The 17,516-nt window shown below is 35.5% G+C and overlaps 1 protein-coding gene across 2 annotated transcripts in view; it reads right to left on the bottom strand.

The window, feature by feature from the left end:
• Positions 1–218: 218 nt before the first annotated feature.
• Positions 219–17,516, bottom strand: part of SCLT1 (sodium channel and clathrin linker 1) — a 171,556-nt gene continuing 154,258 nt past the window's right edge. Inside the window, exons 19-21 of one of the 2 annotated variants that reach the window (XM_004426501.3) lie at positions 7,236–7,314; positions 4,361–4,456; positions 219–743 (exon numbers count right to left, since the gene is read on the bottom strand). In XM_004426501.3, the coding sequence (XP_004426558.1) occupies positions 681–743; positions 4,361–4,456; positions 7,236–7,314 (238 nt within the window). In that variant the 3' untranslated portion in view covers positions 219–680. Of the gene's footprint in view, positions 744–4,360; positions 4,457–7,235; positions 7,315–17,516 lie in introns of those variants that run through there. The other variant, XR_015553827.1, reaches the window with a different exon arrangement.

Below are 17,516 nucleotides of genomic sequence, written 5' to 3'. Positions count from 1 at the left end.
ACTATGCGGATCTATGAAAATCAATACTACTGCAATAGTTCAATGTCCACGCAGTCTCAGAACTTAAGATTCCATTTGATAGTACTGCTTTGAGTAACAGTAAAAAAAAAAAACTCCCAAATTGTTAAATATCAATATTTGATAAATACGGGAAATTGTGTAAGTTAAAAATGAATCACTACAATTATACATTAAAATACATGACAGCAACATTTTAGAAAGTGCATAATTTATTACATTTATGAGTTCATAATAAAACGGATACTTGGGAACTTTAAAAATGAGTTAGGAGTAACAATTAGATGTAAAATTCTCAAATCTTGGAACCTGAAATATTAAAATTAAAATTTTTCATAAAATATCTTTCGCATGATTAGCATAGTTTGAAAATTAATATGCTCTTCCAAGGGAAAAGGGGGGAATTAAAAAATAGACACGTTGATGAAGGCAATGTGTTCTTCTCAGCTGGCTTTATTCTCCACTGAAGCTCAATATGGGATTATATTTTCTTTACTTACGGGAAGCTGTCATGTTCTGTTTTCCAATAACCCTCAAAACAGAATGGAAAATGCCTATGTAAATGACACAAGCCTTAACCATTCTCTGCAGGTTTTACCATTTCAATACACCTCTAGTCCAACAGAACAGTCTAAAAGTTCTGTGAGGAACTATGAATATTTTTAAATATTTTCCAGATTCATCATGGAGGCTGCTTTTCTTCTCTGCACTGTAATCACACTGAGCTGCAATTAAAATAAACAATCAGTAAGCAGTTACTTTTTCTATGGAAAATCTTAGACTAATACAAAAAGTATAATGCATCACAACTTACAATTATTAGAAATAATCTCATTGGAAGGGGTCTTGGAAGAAGTCACTTTTTGTGTTCATTTCTATTTTACTCTTGAGACTTTAAAATGTCTGTATTACACCAGAGATATGCATGTCAAATAGGACATTCCATAACTCAGAGTGATAAACTTAGAATTCCAAAACACATTTCACAGATGGATGAAAAACATCTAGATAAAAGTTAATCAGAAAAGTGGCCAAAACACAAACTAAGTATGAGCCAGCACAATGCAGGGCTGGTAATAAAAAGATGATGACAAATCATAGTAAGAAAAGTCTAATAGGAAAATAATATTTAAATATTAATTGGAATTGATAATATAGACACACAGTAAAAAAATATCTAACAGTATATACAGCATAAAGGAAGTCTTCCCATTTCTCTCCTTCATTCCATAGCCCTCTTTCCAGATACAACCACTATTTCCAGTTTTTAAGAATATTTCTTGAAATATTCTAAATAATAACATATGCATATATTTCCTCACCCCTTTTTATCTAAAAAATGATAAAGTACTGTACACGCTTTTCATCTTGGTTTTTTCCTGCTAAATGATCTACCTTAGAAATCGTTCCATATGAATCTACTTTATTCCTCTTAACAGCTGCAAACTTTCCCCTGGATGGATATTCCATAATTTAACTGGTTTCCTGTTGACAGGCATTTAGATGGTTTTTAATCTTCTAAAATTATAGGCAACACTGCAATTAGTATTTTTACATGCCTCCTTGCACAAACTTGCCCAGGTCCAAGTACATCACCTCCAGAATAAATTCTTAGAACTGCTGGGTCAAAGGTTATGTACATTTACAATTTTTGAGAGTTAGCCAAATTGGGCTCCAGAAAGGTGGTAACAATACACATTCCCATCAATGAGTGTGAAAGTGCCAGCGCAATGTATTATCAAACTTCATGATCTGACAGGTGAAAAATGATATGTGATTACAGTGTAATCTTATGGGTGAGGATGAGCATCTTTTTAAATGTTTAAAAGCCATCTGTTTTCCCTTTTCTGTAAATATCCTTTATCCATTTGTCTACTGTACTGTAGCATTTTTTTTTTGGTGACAGCCATTTTTATAAGTGTTTAGGATATTAGCCTTTTGTCATATGTGTTGCAATTATTTTTCTCAGTTTGTCATTGACGTTATGAATTTTAAATGCAGAAATTTGAAATTTTACATAGCCACATTTATTAATTTCTTTTCATAGTTTCTAGGTTTTGTGTTCCTGCATAGAAAGGCTTCACCACATTGATTTTTTTAAATGCCATACTGTCAAAAGAACACAGTACGACATTTAATAGTTTAGAGTGATATACGTAGAACATACAACCATAGTCCAAAGAGGAAGAATGTATAGGAAAAGTTAATCAGAGCAGCACATTTAGAGCATGACTGAATCAGTACAATGCAGGGCTTGTGCTAAACCAGTGACAGGATGCTGGGCTGCAGTGGTAAGTATGACATCTTAGAGACAATAATAATCTTTTAACTTTTATTTCATTAAATATCATGCACTTAGCAGGGTATTATTTCTAACAGCAGTTTCCAGTTTTTAGAAGAAAATGGGAAAATTAGAAAGAATTAGGAGAAGCCAAAGATAAAGATTTTAAAAAGTTGAATATATGTTTTATAAAGAAAGTTTATGACTTGGACTCATTTAAAATAGAAAAAAATATTAACTCCAGCGAATAAATTCCCTTTTGTGCATGGCGAGAATGCTGAGTGATGACTTTCCATCCTCAAATAAGAACAGAATGGAAGGGGAAAAGCATAAAGAAAATCTGTGAAGTAGTTATTGACAAAACATTAAAAAAAAAAAGCTCACAGAGAGAATGGTAGAATCTTTGCCAGTAGAGAGTTTAAATAACAGTAGAAACATCAGTGGTGGACTGTTTAGGTTTTGTTCTGTCAGGATGGAGACTAAACTAGATGCCAAGTGGATTATACAATTAAGGTTCTGTAACTGTACCCTTTTTATTACAGAAATCAAAGTAGTTGATTTTAGGTAGGCATTTTCTTTAACATATTCCTTAAAAAAGGTAAACTTGAAACTTTAAGAATTGTGATATAGAAATTTAATTTCTTATATATCTAAGTATCTCCTTACCACTTAATGACTATGCTATGTGCTTTATATGTGTTAATTCCTTTGATCTTTCAATAATTCTATAAAGGAAGTATCGTTATTCTATACTAAACATGAAGAAACTGAGGCTTAGAGAAGTTGAAATTGCCCCAAATCACATGGCTACTTAATGGCTCTTAGGCTACTTGCCTGACACCACAACACGTACTCTCAAGATACTGCCCAGTACACCTTGGCTCCTGTTACCTTGTAATCTAAATGAATGAATGAATTCTTGAATGATTAATTAATTACCCCACTAATTCATAATTTCATACAAAATTAAACTTATTTGATAAAGCTATAATTACTTTCAAGAGGGAGGGGAAAAGAAGAAGGGAAATTACTGGATTTTCTTTAAGTGCCATGCCATGCTCATACCAGAAGTAGATTTCAAAAAAAAAATCTATGAATGTCATGAACACGAACTGAATTGAGTATTTAGAGTTGCTTTACTACGTGTGAAATGCTGTAATATCTAAGAGTAATATTAATTTTGATTGAAACAGTACATTTATAACCAAATATAATTAATAATGCAGTAACTTGGTTTGTTTTTGTCTGCCTGCCGGCCTATGTATCTACCTATCTATCTAAACTTCTGTTTGCAGCTTATCTTTATAGTTACTAAACTGGTCTCATTTTGTTCCTAATAAGAGGCCTGTTGCTCCCACTTTAGAACAAATGGCCCATTTCATTTATGTGATGTGTGTGTATTCTGAGTAATTACCCCTTAGTATTTCATTGATGGTCTACATTTTCTACTCTATTTCCCACTGGACAACTTTTATATTGTATTTTACACTCATAGGGTCATATACAAATGTGCGTTAAATGAAGTTAACCTATAAGCCAAGTAATTCTTTTCCTCTTAAAAACTACAAGAAAAACAAAGTTAGTACAATTTGAAATATTACAGTCAAAGCGATGTGATCTATTTCCAACTCTGTCAGTGAATAACTGCCTAGTTTTAGACAGAATGTAATTCCAGAGCAGTACTCTCCATGAGAACTTTTTGTGGTGACAGAGTTGTTCTGTATTTATGCTGTCCAATATGATAGCCACAGCTATATATGGCTATTGAACACTTGAAATCTGACTAGTATGACCCAGGATTTCAATTTTTAATTTTAATTTAAATAGCTACTTGTGGCTAGTGGCTTTCATATTGGACAGTGCAGTTCTAGATTTAGGTGTCAATCGGAGGAGACTGATGTTTATTTTAGTTTCTAAAGTTTACTTTTTCAACCTCAAATATTAAAGAGACTAATTTTAAATGGTTTAATCAAGTAAAAATAAAACTACTAGTTCTCTGGGAACTTATCTTTGACCTACCCAGACTACTTACTCTCCAGCGGTAATGAGGAAGCTCCCTACCTGCTGGGATGCTGAAGCAGCTCTCTGTTCCGCCTGATTTAGACGCCTTTGAAGCCTGTTGGCTTTTTCTTGATGCTCTAGAATCAACTTTTCATTCTATTAAGGGGAAATATAAACAAACAAGTTAGAAATCCATAGGTGACACCGAGATGTTTTGTGGAATAATCAATGAAAAAGCTGGGCATCATTTTACCATTTGCAAAATGCAAAGATAACACATCTCCAAATTTACATTTTTCAAGTTATGAACTTCAAAGTTCAAAGTTGGTTTTACATTCTGACTAAATTGTTTTTTTTTCCCTCCACATTCCACCAAAGAAAGTGATTTACATCCAAAAGCAAAGTGAATTAGAAGTTAAGAATAAGACTTCCAGTTTTTGATCTGTTAACCTTGAGATGCTAGCTCACTGCTTTGGAATCACCTGGAGAGTGAAAACAGACTGCAGGCCTCACAGCAGAGCTGCAGCAGGGGTGGGAGGATCCCGAGAACCTGTACTGCCGTCAAGTTCTAGGTGGTGCTGATGTTGTTTGCCAGCGCATGTAGAACCACCGTGCTAGAGCAAGCTTCCAGGGAAGTCGTGGCATCGTCAGTATTAAAATTCAAGGAACAGAAAATATTCTTTCTAGAAATCCTGATTTTTAAAGAGTTAGGCTTGTCTTAAACGATTTATATGCCAAAGGGATTATTTAAAAGGGGAAGAACTCTGTTTCTACCTGTTCCCCCAATACATTAGTAGAATCCGGAGGATATCAGGGTCAATAGAGTTACTAGGGCATTGTTATGGGTTGAATTATGTCCCAAAAGAAAGATGGTGAAGTCTTAACCCTGAGTACATATGAATGTGACCTTATTTGGAAATAGGGTCTTTGCTGATGACTAAGTTAAGATGAGGTCATTAGGGAGGGCCCTGATCCAATATAACTGGTATCTTCATAAAAAGGGGAAATTTGGACATAGACAGACGTGTACAAAGGGAGGACCACAGGAAGACACAGGGAGAATACCATCTACGAGCCAAGAAAGCCTGAGGCTACCAGAAGCTAGAAGGGAGGCATGGAACAGATTTGGTCTCAGAGCCCTCAGAAGGAACCGACCCTGCCAACTTTTGGATTTCAGACTTCTGGCCTCCAGAGCTGTGAGACAACAAATTTCTGTTGTTTAAGCCACCCAGTTTGTAGTACTCTGTTATAGCAGCCTCAGGAAATTATACAGGTGTCATGAATATAAATCTGTCACGACATGCTGTCATGCAAACAAGTTCAAAGAACCTATCAATTAAAAAATGTATTTGCGGGCCAGCCCCGTAGCTTAGCGGTTAAGTGCGCGCACTCCGCTGCTGGCGGCCCAGGTTTGGATCCCGGGCGCGCACAGACGCACCACTTCTCCGGCCATGCTGAGGCCGAGTCCCACATACAGCAACTAGAAGGATGTGCAGCTATGACATACAACTATCTACTGGGGCTTTGGGGAGAAAAAAATAAATAAATAAAATCTTTAAAAAAAAAAATGTATTTGCCCTCCCCAAACTTACTAGCCTGAAAAAAAAATTTTTGTACAACTAGAATTGTTATAGTTTTTCTGGCACTTGTCTGAATTGAGAGAATAATGCCAGACTAATTGGAACAGCAAGAAAAACACACTTTCTATGAAGAACTAGGTCGTTCCCACGTCCTAACATATAAGTGATAACAGCGAATATCATACCTAATAATATGAAATATTGAAATAGCAGTATTCTGTTAAAATGAGCTTATTATATCTCTTATTGTGCCCAAAAACAAAGTTATATTTTATGAAGAGAACTATATTGGCTGTTCCAATTTATTAAGATGTTTAAATATGTAGTCTTAAATTTAAAAGGCACATCATTAACACTAGAGAAAACTTGGGGAAAAAAACCCCATCATATATAACAATCATTTTCATAGTTACAATCAGACTACATATAATGTACATTTTTCTATGCTGCTACCATAATGGTTAAGGCACAGTCCAGTTTAGGTAAATCATAATATATGCAACTGTTCCTTTTCATTTAATCATTTAGTTATTTTTGATCTTCCAATATTATTAACATTACTGTGTTGAATATCTATCTTCCTTTCAATTTTTTTATATTTTAAATTATTTCCTTAGAACAGATTCCTGGAAATGGGAGCTACATCAGAGAGTATTTTAATCGCTATTGTTTAATAGTTTTCTAGATGGCTCATATCAATTTATAATGCCATGAAACTTAAGAGTGATGATTTCACTGTGGCTCCTACAGAAGGCCACAAAGAGATAGTGGGCCAAATGGCCTATTAATGCAATTCCAACACGTACATTTGAAGTTAGAACATCAAACAAAGAAGTAGAGTTCCAGAAAGCTCTAATCATAACCTCAAAATTGTTGACTTTTTTATATCTTCAAAGAAAAATAATGATGAATTCTTGCTACATTTAGTTCTAAAGCATTAATCTAAAAGAGTATTTTAATATATTCCAGTAGGCAAAAGTATTTTCTATTTGTCTTTTGTGATGAATTAAAACAAAATAAGAGAAATGGGTTAAAAAAAATAATCTTAGACATGCATAGAAATGAAGAGGATCCCAACATATTCTCTGAAACACTGAAATGATTCATCCTGGTAAAAGTGAACTAAGAGCTCTACATTTAGTCACTCACAGAAGATGAATCACTGACTTTCAAAGCTTTTATTCACATTATATTATGTGTGGACTTTCAGGGTTATGGATGATTTCTACAAGAAATGCTCACATCTGTATGGTCATTTCCATGCGGAGAATTAATTTGGACTTGGCTCAGGTAAAATTCCATAACGTGTATCAAGCTGCAGCAGAAAGTACTTCCCAGGAGAGGCATTATCTTACCTCAGCTACCTTTTCATTTGCCATTTCCAGCTGAGAAAGCAGCTCTTGGGTATGAAGTTTCTGTCGACTCAGCTCACTCCTATTAATCAAGAGAGAGCAAGAAAAGAAAAAAAACATTATTTGGTACTAAAATGAATATATATTCATACTAAACAGATACAGTTTGTATATATAAACTATAAAATCTCATAAGTTACTGTGATTCTTAGCTATAGCTTGCATGTCTAAGACTCAGACAGTGCTTCTCAGAGGAGCTCAACTCTTGGAAATTTAAGGTAATGTTAAACACTCTAGCATCATCTCAGTGTAGTATATCCAGGATTGTTATTTATGTTTTGGTTGTATATGTGCTATATTTTATGCATTCATATCCTTTATGTTTTATTAGCTGGAATTATCTTATGCAAAAAACTGTCTTCTTTTTTTTTTTTTGGTTCAACATATAAGCATTATATTGCTTTTGGCCAAAGAAAATTTCAAGAGTCTCAGGTTAGAAGTGGATACAATGTAGTCTTAAAAATAACTTAAAAAAATCAAATCAATTTCTGAGTATTGAAATAGTTAATTCAGGATTGGTTTTTACCTTTTGACCTTACTTCTGCTTCATAAATAAATCAACAGATTAACACTTCCAAAATAACTTCAGCTCTGATTTTTTTCAAATGAGCTACACAGCCTAAAAACACGGTAAGTCCCTCAAGTGTCCTATATTTGAGTGAACAGTTCTTAAAATCAGCAAGCAATGTTATAAATATATGAGAGAACAGAAAATAATGTCCACGAATTAATTCCACAAATATTTACTGAGCTTTCCCATAAAAGAACTTACAGACTAAGAAGGAGATGGCTTCATTGATTCCGTGACAGACAAGCCCAAAACTTGCATCTCAGCTTTATTTTGGTGGTAATAATAATGTAGAATAAATTACTGTGCTTACTTTCAAGTATGTTGTGTAGCTTAAAATTACTGCTGCTCCCCAACAAAACAAAACAAAACAAAGAAAATAAAAATGACTATAAAGTGGTCAGTCTTCTAGCCCAAATGTAATTAAAGGTAAAAGTTATGCACATGAGTGCTGATGAGAAATACCCTTTGAGTACTACTGAGATTAAGATGAAACAATGATCATATTTATAAAGTTAGCCAACATACAGTTTATATAAAACTCGTCAGAAAATACCTACTGCGTAATTTGATGCCTGAACTATTCACTTACTTACCCATGACAATTTATCTGAATGACAGTAATAATTTCTAATAAATACTAATAGGTAGTAATAATTTTCCACAAAATTCAAGATCGTAAAGATACAAATTACTACCTTTAAGTTACTTTTTTTAATAGCTTTTCATTTTATGATTATTATTATTTTTGTGAGGAAAACTGGCCCCGAGCTGAAATCTCTTGCCAATCATCCTCTTTCTGCTTGAGGAAAATTGGCCCTGAGCCAACATCTGCGCCAATCTTCCTTTATTTTGTATATGGGATGCCACCACTGCATGGCTTGATGCACAGTATGTAGGTTTGTGCCCAGAATCCAAACCTGCAAACCCCGCTGAAGCAGAGTGAACTTAACCACTACACCACCGGGTCAGCCCCTAAGTTACTTTTTATCTGTGTAAGCCGGCCCCTAAGTCACTTTTTATCTGTGTAACTATTTATTCTGTTGTGTATCAAGCTCTGTCACCCCTATTGGACGGTGAGCAACTTTGTTATTCATCTTTGTATCCTTTTAATCTGGTATTTAATAGAGCCTGGCAAGCAGTAGTGAAGATGATGATGATGGTGGTGATGATAACAGCAAACACTTTCATAGTGCTCATTATGTGCCAGGCACTATTGTAGGTGCTTTATTTAAATTAACTTATTTAGTTTTCATGATAGCCCTACGAGATACTCATTTTTACACACAGGAAAATTAAAAGACAGAGAAACTTAAAAATAAACTTAAGTATCTTGCCTAGAGTCACACAGCTACTTGGTTGTAGAGTCAGGATTCAAAAACAGGGCCCTTCGGTTCCAAAGTCTGTGTGTGCTCTTAACCACTCTCCTGTACTGCAGCCTGGCAGGCAACTACTAAATGAATAAGTCAAAGAGTATGTATATGTGAGTGTGTGTATTAGGCATTGTAGGGATATAAATATTTACACATTTACTTGGAAACCTAATAAGTTATATCTTTATTTCTGACTTCTTCCCTAAAGGTTCAGTCCTATATTCAAATTTAACATGCCTAAAATCAAACTTTTTGCATTGCCTTGCAAACCTACTTCTAATCCTGCCACTCAATGTTTATGCTGACAACATCTCTGCCCTTGTTGCCTAGATTAAAAACCTTAAAGTCAACTCTGTTTCTCACTTTCTCATAAGTGCAACACCTAGTTTGCCCCTAAACAGATTCTTCCTTTGCAATGTCTCTTGCATCTGTTCTTCATTTCTACTCAGCGTTACCATCAGAACTCAAATTCTTATAACTTAACTTCTAGATTTATTGCAATAGCCAACTGTTCAGGCTTCTCAACATCAAGTGAAAGAATAAATGTAAAGCACTCATCGCAGTGCACATAGAAGTGCTCAATTAATATAGTTGTTTTCCCTCTCCAACCCACACATCACTAGCATATTTCTCTTTCTAAAACACCACTGTAATAATTTGCTTCCTTGAGCAATAATTTCCAGTGGCTCTCTGCTATTGGACAAAATGGTCCAAATTCCTGAGACTGGCATTCAAAATCCTCCAAAATTTTGTGTAATTTATCTTTCAACCTTATCTCCACTAGTAGCCTTCCACTTCAGCTAGGCTCTTGCTACCTTGCGAACAAACCATATACATATCACCTTTAGGCTCATGCGTTATGTCATTTTCTGTACCCTCTTTTTTAGACTTCCCATTAATAGCCTGGCCATTCTTTAAGATTCCACCCTTGCCCACTTCTTTCCATGCTTCCTTCCCAGTTCATTTTAATCCAGATGGTTCTCTTCTCACATCAAAGCTTTATGATACTCATTTTACGTACATTTAGCAATTCTGCATTATAATGCTCATTAGCGGTTTATATATGTGTGTGTGTGTATGCATATATATGTGTATGTACATACACGCACATGCACACACACTCCCCCAATTATAACAGAAATTTTTAAAAAGGGGACTGTTTCTAGTTTCCACAGTATCTATCACAGTGCTTTACACATAGGGATTCAATAAATATTTGCTGATTTATGGCTAAGTTTTTATAGAAAACCTAGCAGTAAGAAAATTTTATTCCGTTTGCTCAACAAACATTTACTGAGGAATCTACCACAAAACATATAGTAGATAAAGATTATTTTTATTTACTTAGATTTATTTATATTGTACTTCTTTTTACAAAAGATTTGAAGTGGTTAAGAAAAGGTTATTTTTCAGTTAAGCATTTCCTTCAATCTCACTTCTAAATGAAATTTACAAGGTATTAAAGGGTGGAGAGAAAAGAGATTTCGCCAACCCTATCCCCCGAGACTCTCCTAGAGCCTGCCTGTCAGTACTTTGCAACTCCTTATTTCTCTGTCAGGATATTTCATTGCAGGGATAAAGGAAACACCCAGGAGGATGATCTGACTCTGTATTATCTATGAGAAATTTTCTCTTCATTAGAGAACATAATTGAGAGTTCTCTATGTCATTAGTGATTTAGGATAAACATTAAATAAGACTTTCCAGAAAGTTTCACAGTGGTATTACACTGGAAACACTTGCCAACTAAAGCTATATAATCTCTTCACTGGAGATCTTTAAAAACAGAAACATTCTTACCTATCAGGGATGATTTAAGCATAGCCTGCCAGAAGGTATATAGAGAGATGACATTTCCAGTTTCTGCATGACATTATGGCACTTAAAGAGTACTTTATACTAATTGAAGAATTTAAATGAAACTATCAAATTTCACTATAATTTCTGGCATATTATATAATATGTTACAAGACAAGGTAAAATTATTATCTTCCACCAATTTTAATGTACATAGAGAAGAATGAGGAATTCCTCATAATATCACTGGGGATTGCTTAGCCCATCAGTGTCCTAAATATTTTTAGTTTACTTATATAACTCATGTGTATGTAACAGAAAATCCTAGTCATGCCTACAAAATATAATTTAGAAATACAGTTGCAAAATATAACTGATCTAACTTCTGTGTAAGTAAAATTTTATAAAATAATTTATAAAAAAAACTAATTTATGCTGTATCTATTGAGAAAACATTAAATGCCTTAGTAAACAAAATATAATAATCAACATTGAGAAGTCATCAACTTCTTCAGTTCGAGATGGAAGTAGGTGAAGGGTGAGAACCTAAGGCAGAGAATCTGTGCTCCACGGAAGGCTCAGGCATGTTCACAAACACCCTGAAACTATACGCAAGACCTTCTGTGTTCACCTTTTCTGGGAAGAGGGTCCACAGATTTCCTCAGATTTTTAAGAGGTCTGAGGCATAAGGAAGGATAAGGGTTTTGTCTGGGCTTTTCACCTAGAATATGCAAAGTTTTCTTAGAATTTTTTTTTAAAGTATGAGCACCCTGATTGGAGTGTTTCAACATTGAATGTCTTTCTCACACAAACCACATCCATAAGGTATCATCTATAATTATTTCCACTTTTGGCTCTGTTAATGAGGTACAAGAATTTTTTTGTTTTTGAGGGATTTTTTTTTAATTTTTTGTTTATTGCAGTAACATTGGTTTATAACATTGTATAAATTTCAGGTGTACATCATTATACTTCTATTTCTGCACAGATTACATCATGTTCACCACCCAAATACTAATTACAACCCATCACCACACACACGTGCCGAATTATCCCTTTCACCCTCCTCCCTCCCCCCTTCCCCTCTGGTAACCACCAATCCAATCTCTGTCTCTATGTGTTTGTTTATTGTTGTTATTATCTACTACTTAATGAAGGGAATCATACGGTATTTGACCTTCTCCCTTCTGACAATCTGGAAGAAATGGATAAATTCTTAGAATCATACAACCTTCCAAAACTGGATCAAGAAGAAGTAGAGAATTTGAATAGACCAATCACCAGTAAGGAGATCGAAACAGTAATCACAAACCTCCCCAAAAATAAAAAGTCCAGGACCAGACAGCTTCCCTGGTGAATTCTACCAAACATTCAAAGAAGACTTAATACCCATCCTTCTTAAACTCTTCCAAAAAATTGAGGAGGCGGGGAAGCTCCCTAACTCATTCTACGAAGCCGACATTACCCTGACACCAAAACCAGACAAGGACAACACAAAAAAAGAAAATTACAGGCCGATCCAAAGAGGTACAAGAATTTAAAGATACTTGGCAAGCAATGCAAATACAGAATTATTCTGGATTTTCACAGTATTCCCTTTATGCTTTCAGAGTTGCTTGTCCAAACCTAATGTAATAGCGAATTCTCCTAAGTATACAACTCAGTTTTTTTTTTTTTTTTGTGAGGAAGATCAGCCCTGAGCTAACATCCGTGCCAATCCTCCTCTTTTTGCGAGGAAGACCGGCTCTGAGCTAACATCTATTGCCAATCCTCCTCCTTTTTTTTCCCCAAAGCCCCAGCAGATAGTTGTATGTCATAGTTGCACATCCTTCTAGTTGCTGTATGTGGGACGCCGCCTCAGCATGGCCAGAGAAGCGGTGTGTCAGTGCGCGCCCGGGGTTCTGAACCCGGGTCGCCAGTAGTGGAGCGCGCGCACTTAAACGCTAAGCCACGGGGCCAGCTCATAACTCAGTTTTAAAAGAACAATAACTTTCTCTTTTTGTACTCATATATCACTGGTATTTAACTGAATTATGTATTTCCAAAACAAATACAACTGGCATAACCTAGTTTGGGAACAAACACGCTGACACTTGTAAAGCAAGTGACAGACAACGACACTGGAGTGGTCAACTAGGTAGGGCCTACAGAATGCCTTGGGCATGGGTCAGCACGCTTTGCCCAGACATTAGCTCACTGGTTAATGCTGTCAGACGATTAAGCGGACATCAGCCAAGAGGGTTTTCTAGGGTGCCTTTATTACTGTATCTTATTATTACTTCAAGGTTGCAAAGTAGTTACTATTCTCATCTTATAAGTTATTTAATGTTCCTAAGGTAATGCAGTGATTGAATGAAAAAACAGGGTTCATACCCAGTCTTTTAATCAAAATCTTTTCCCAACTAAATCACATTGCTTCTCATCTTAAGCCCAATTACAAGAGTTGTTAGTAAAGCATATCTGTGGCATCATATAATATCAAGATCTAAAAGGCAAAATGAAGATTCTCTGGAAAAATAATTTAATCCTAAGTATGTGGCAAAATGGTTAGTAATTGCAAAGACTGTGATCTCAACTTTTTGTAGGGCTTCAAGAGACCTATTACTAAAAAAGGAAATTCATCCTAAGGTTTAAAATCTCATTCAGTTTACTATAAACATCACAGGTTAAAGCAGACAGGCCAGTTTAAATATATTGGAGCACCCTCGGTCATGGTCTCAGGTTCCTTCTTTGCGTATCTGCACAGTCCCCCTAAGTGACCTCATCTAGTCCATGACTGTAAAGGAACACTGATGAGCACCTCAAATGTAGCTGTCCCAAATGGAGACTACTTCATATCTATTCCCTCCCAAGTTCCCTTCTTCCCAGTAATGGCATTGCCATCTCCCACATGCTCAATGCAAAGCTTAGACATCATTTTTTATTCCTCTCTTCTCCTCATCCCCTATATTTGATTTATCAGTAAGTTCTGTCCTATCTCTCTAATATATTTTGTAACTGCCCACTTCTCTCCATCTCCACCAACAACACTCTGTTCTAAGCTGCTCACATCTATTGCTTGGAATACTGTAATAATCTAATATCTGGTCTCCATGACTCTGTTTTTGCCTCTTTTCTAGTCTATTTTCCACACAATAACTAAAGTGGTCTTTTAAAGATCCAAGGATGTTTAATCTCCAATGATTTCTCATTGCTGTACTTTGGACTTCATTTTAACTTAAAATAGTGTTACTTAAATACCTTACTTAAAATAGCCTACAAAATTCTCACGATCTGATCCCTGCCTCGTTCCTCCATCTTATAGCACTCTCTCTCCTCACTCACTGTACTTTAATTACATGGGTGTCCTCCTTCTTAACACTGGGCCTTTGTACTTGCTATTCTTCCATCTGCCTGGAATATTTTCCTGACTTTGTTGTACAGTTGATTTCTTCTTATCATTCACGCTTCAGTTTCTGACTACTTTTTAAAAAAACAGTCCAGCTCTTTTGGCTCCACCCCTGTCCCAGTTACTGTCTATCACATCACCTCATTTGTTTACTTCATAACACTTAACCATCTAGAATTATCTTCTTTTTTTTTTAAAGGTTTATTTTTTAAAATTTTTTATTATTATTTTTCTTTCCCAAAGCCCCAGTAGATAGTTGTGTGTCATAGCTGCACATCCTTCTAGTTGCTGTATGTGGGACTCGGACTCAGCACGGCCGGAGAAGCGGTGCATCGGTGCGCGCCCGGGATCAGAACCCGGGCCACCAGTAGCGGAGCGCATGCACTCAACCACTAAGCCACGGGGCCGGCCCCTAGAATTATCTTCTTTATTTATTGGTTTACCTTCTTCTTATTTGTTTCTGCCCCCTAGAATGAAAGCTCCAAAAGAGAAGCTATACTCATAAGGCTTAGAACTGGTCCTGGCGCACACAGGTGGTTTTTAGCCTAGGAAAATTTTAGTTAATTCCACAGAATCAGTTAACTAGTCCATTCAATAATAACATTTCTAAAATCCTATATCTTCCTTTTTCAAAGTTTTCACCACCTACTTGCTCTCATATCAGAACTATAGATAACTGAGTGATTACATTTTCAGAGTAGCCATCAAGTGGTGTAATAAATTTGGGAGACTGCTGCTAGTAAAACCAATGTGATATAGAGCCTTATTCATAAAAATCACTCATAGGAAGCTGATTTTAAGAAGTAATTTGAAGAACGAACTCAAAGTTACAAAGTAATGGGTGAATTTTCCTCACAACATCTAATTTTAAGTGCTGATCTTAGGATAAGATTGGGGGAATTAGAAAGTTAATTCATTCAATAAATACTGAAATGAGTGCCTGTTACAGGCCACATACTATGTTAGGTGCTAGGGAGACAATGGGGGACAAGATCCAGTCACTGCCAGAGTGAAACTTATAAATACTAGAAATAATAAAAAGCTACCAGCTTTATAATATTGGTAGTAAAGGCTATAAAAAACTCTCAGTGCTATGGGAACACATATGGAGGATTAAGGGATTAGAGCTGTCTCTCCAGAGGAAGTAGGCTTTTACGATGATATATGAAAGGTAAATAGAAGTTAGATGGACAAAAGCAGGGTAAGAAAAAGAAGAGTGTTACAATCAAATCCATGTGTGAAGGCCAGGAAATAAGAAAGGATAATAAATTTAGGCAACTGAAAGAAGTTCAGTACGAATGGGACATAGAGTGTGACTAGGAGGTGGGAGTGGGGGTGAGAGGGGAAGAAGGTGGAAACAAGGAAATACAGATCGCGAAGGATATGTCTTGATCAGAAATTGAGACTTTATCATCAATACACTGGGGAGGCGCTGAAGTATTTTAAGAAGAGAAGTGCCATGATTAGAGTTGAATATCAGAAAATCTTGCTGATTCCAGCAGAAAAAATACTGAGGAAATATGACTGTAGTAAATTAGGGGGTTATAGCAGGAATTCAGGTAAGCAATGTTGATAGCCTGAACTACTGGAGGGAGATGGACAGATTCAAGAGATATTTAGGAGGTAGAATTAGTAGTACTTGATTTAGGGGTGTGAGGAGAAGAAGTTCAGGATGACATCTGGAATTTTGCTTCAGCAACTAGGTAGATATTAGCATTCATGGAAATGGGAAATAGAGTATGAAATAAAAACTTTGGATAGGCGTGAAATAATGGGTTCAATTTTGACTAGATTGATTGTGAGATACCTAAGGAAATGTTCAGTACAGAGTTGGAAATATAGATTATTTCAAAAAGGTCAGCATTAGAAGCTGTTTTGTAATAATAATTACTCCTTTTCTGTTTGTCTCTGTCATAAAAATGGATATCCTAGCCCATGCTGAAAGAATTTCCACTCTAAATATACTTCAATCCTCAGTATCACTGGCATGTATAGTAAATGAGAAGGTGTGGTTATGAGGTTAAGAGCAAAGTTTTCCCTACAATGCATTACTCTCTTTGAAAACACCATAAGTACGTTAAATAAGAGAAGTTATGATTCCTTAAGGCATGGGATAAGAGTTTGAAATTTGGGCCAATATCCCAGGCATTATAATTAATTACTATAATTGCTCAAATCATTCTGTTGTTATTGAGGCACAGTTTAAGATAAAGATGAGCCATGTATATTTTGGTTGATACAGCATAAGGGAAAATTTCCTCAATGCATGAAATCCTTTAGCGATGACTAAAGATTAAATCACATAAGGCTCTATTCTATATTATACAAGAGAATTAAAAACAAAAGGTGTACTATTCGTTTCAGGGAATGATGGATCTGCCAGCTGCAGCACGTGCTTTCTTTGAAACTCTCTTATGACAAATTAACATAGCATGTGCCAGATGTTTTTTTTTCTCTTGAATTATACTATAATATGCTTCAGTTACTTTTAGTAATTACACATTTTGTAATCTGCCAGTACCTGCAGCTGCCTCTCATCCTGTTAATTTACAAAAAAAAAAAAAAACTTAAATAAAAGCAGTTATGGAAGCCAAACATTACAGACATATAGCCAAGAATAATGTTTTAGAGATTGGAGAGAATTCCTCAGGCTCAAATGCTGTGTAATTTTATATATGTATATATAGTTTCAGACAAGAGAAGAAAATACTACATATTGTATATTCATTCACTCACTTATCCAATACAATTTTATTGAATATCTCTATGTCAGGCAAGATGTTAGCTCATGGTCTTCTAGAAGAGATGGATGTAAATGTCAGTTATACTACAGTTCAGTAAGTGCCATAAAGAAGAATGAGCAGAATGGTATGGGAATGTAGGAAAAGGAAAGACTCAATCTGTCAGGGGAATGAAGAATGCCTTACAGAAAAGATATTTGTGTCGGGTCTCAAAGGAAGAAAATTTTTTCTGGTGGGGAGTTGGGAAAGGACATCTCTAGAAAGAAAAAGCATGTATAAACTACCCCTAGGATCCTCCCTGATTCCTATCTTTTCCTCTATACTCCATATCCGATCCATCAGCACCTGCTATTACCT

Source organism: Ceratotherium simum, chromosome 12, assembly GCF_057802395.1.
Source record: "Ceratotherium simum simum isolate JZ-2026a chromosome 12, ASM5780239v1, whole genome shotgun sequence".
In the NCBI taxonomy this organism is placed as follows: Eukaryota; Metazoa; Chordata; class Mammalia; order Perissodactyla; family Rhinocerotidae; genus Ceratotherium; species Ceratotherium simum.
This window is presented reverse-complemented; position numbering and strand designations above follow the sequence as displayed.